This window comes from Montipora foliosa, chromosome 12 (assembly GCF_036669935.1).
Source record: "Montipora foliosa isolate CH-2021 chromosome 12, ASM3666993v2, whole genome shotgun sequence".
NCBI lineage: Eukaryota > Metazoa > Cnidaria > Anthozoa > Scleractinia > Acroporidae > Montipora > Montipora foliosa.
In genome coordinates, this window is record NC_090880.1 from 4651647 (window position 1) to 4654146 (window position 2500).

General features: G+C 41.2%; 1 protein-coding gene across 1 annotated transcript in view; it reads left to right on the forward strand.

Annotated features, from left to right (window-relative positions):
- LOC137979091 (rab3 GTPase-activating protein non-catalytic subunit-like) overlaps positions 1-2500 on the forward strand; it is a 70798-nt gene that overhangs the window by 55624 nt on the left and 12674 nt on the right. The window contains exons 36-37 of the mRNA XM_068826264.1: positions 532-771; positions 877-1038. Coding sequence (XP_068682365.1) covers positions 532-771; positions 877-1038 — 402 coding nt within the window. The remainder of the gene's footprint in view (positions 1-531; positions 772-876; positions 1039-2500) is intronic.

The following is a 2500-nucleotide window of genomic DNA, read 5'->3' on the forward strand; positions in this document are numbered from 1 at the left end:
CTTTCCTTTGCTCAGTTTCCTTTTTCCTAATCCTACTGTCGTCTTAATATTGTGTTTTAGGTTAGTGCTTTAAACATGTACTGAAAAGCGCCATTGGACATCGCTGGAAATGGCGCTCCATTATTATTATTATTATTATTACTAGTTATAGCTGTCGCTAAAGTGCCAACGAGCCAAGCTTGCGTGATCTGGCGCCTGGCGGCTGCAAACATCACGCGGCGTACTCGTGCGGCACTCTCATTGGTTATCGCTACGGTCAACATTTCATCGCTTTGGTCTACATTACAGCTTTTGGTCTACATTACACTCAAATTTGAAGCGCTTCTGAGATTTCGTCCGCCTAAAAATCTTCTCGCGGCTCTATAAGCTGCCGCCTCGCCAGGCCTTCTGTCTTCAGAAGGCCTGACTCGTTGGCAATTATTATTATTATTATTATTATTATTATTATTATTATTATTATTATTATTATTATTATTATTATTATTATTATTATTATTTGATTCCTTACATAACGTGGCTTTTTATTTTTAGTTTCTCACGCGTGCCTTGTCCTTCACGGTCAGTTTCTTGTCGAACCAGTCCCACCATCCAGTCCTTGGAGGAGACGACAAGGCTAATGATATTTCAACGAAAAAAGCGGAATCCTCAACCAAAGACTGGCCAGCGATTATTTACAAGCTCGCAGAGGAGTTTGGCATGGATGCTGACTACTTCAAGCGTCATTTCGTTCGTGAACTATACTCCGCCGGTTTCGATGAAGTCGCAAAAGAGGTACAACTGATATGAGAATTTAAGACCTTATTCATCTTCTTGCTTCTTGATATTACTTTTATGTCTTTCAGTGTTCATTTATTGATACTTTGTTCTTTTGAATAGGGCATGTTCTGTGTCCGAGATCAGCGCACGTTGGCATCGCAGCTCCTGAGAATCGTGGGACAGCGTCTCGCTCACGTGATTTTGGATGCATCGGAGTCTAGTGAGCGTGCGATTCGTTTGTCTCGATTACCAACACAGATCAGTAGCTGGATCAAATCTCAAGTAATTTATACCATATTCTTTTTATTCGATGAGGGACTAAATATGCTTCTTTCCATTTCGCCCAAAAACTGCCCAGAAACCGCGTCAACGTACGAAATGTATTTAGTACCATTTGCGTCCATCCTTGAAGCGTGAAGAATTTTGGGCGAAGTTTTACTTTTCAAACGTTAACGGTTTGTCCAGTCGTGTGTTACTCTTGACCAATGAAATGTTGGCACACCAGCATGTTTTGTTCACGTGCTCTTCAAGTTTTCAGGTTTTCCGTGAGAGCGGAGATATTTATGAATCTGCCAAGGAATCTAGAAGGGTTATAAACATCTATCTCCCGTGAGTTCCCAAAGACACGGAATATGGAATTTTGTATACTTTACCAAGAAGAGATACGTGATTCAGCAACTACGAGAAAAAAAATACATGAAACCGAAGTGAAACTAAAAAGATCGAGGATTAAATATTTCTGCGTCTAGGGCATTCTGCGCACACACGCTCTTCCATGTTTCAAGGAGCATTTAAAATCTTGATCTCAAGCGACTCCTGGACGGTAGTTTACCTCATTCCAAACTTGTTGACTTTGAATTTTTTTGTCTCCATTGCAAAACGAGCAGAGACGTTATTAGGGCGGTCATGCAAAACCCGAACGCTCTCACCAAAAACCTGAAAACTTTGAGAGCACGTGAACAGAACATGGTGGTATGCCGTCAAAAACGTTGTCAATTTCACAACATAACCGCCAACGTTTCATTGGTCAAAAGTGATACATAACCGGACAAACCATTTACCGTATTTACTCGAATAAGCGCCGCGGCGCTTATTTTAATTTTTCGCGCCGCAAGTGCGGCGCTTATTTGAGGGCGGCGCTTATTTAAACACTTTACCAGAAAAATTTACATTTTCAATATTTTTATTCAACGGTACACTTTCTATCTGTTAATTTTCCTATGGACTGATACTAAACTGATAGTAAATCTAGAATTACGAGAGAAATTCACGCGGTGAAAAAAACCCGAGAGTTTCATGATAACGAGAGCGAAAATATCAGCGGTGAGAGCGAACTCCTTTGTCGTTTTGGAACAATTTATAGTGTTTTTCCTGGTTATACGAAATTCCTCGAATAAGCGCCGCATCGGCGGTGCGGCGCTTATTCGAGGGCGGCGCTTAGTAACTTTTATGTCCCAGATGCGGCGCTAATTCGAGGGCGGCGCTTATTCGAGTAAATACGGTACGTTTGAAAAGTAAAACTTCGCGCAAATTTCGTCAGGCTTCAAGGGTGGACGCAAATGGTAGTACTGGAAGCTAGAATTTTCGTATGCAAAACTAAAGCTAAAGCAAAGAAATCGTTGGGTAATGCAGCGGAACCTTCGGAATTGTCCCAAGAACGTGGGAGAAATAGCATATACATCCCTGGTAAGGCCAAAACTAGAATACGCGTGTAAATAAACTCATGGTCTTATTGATATAGATA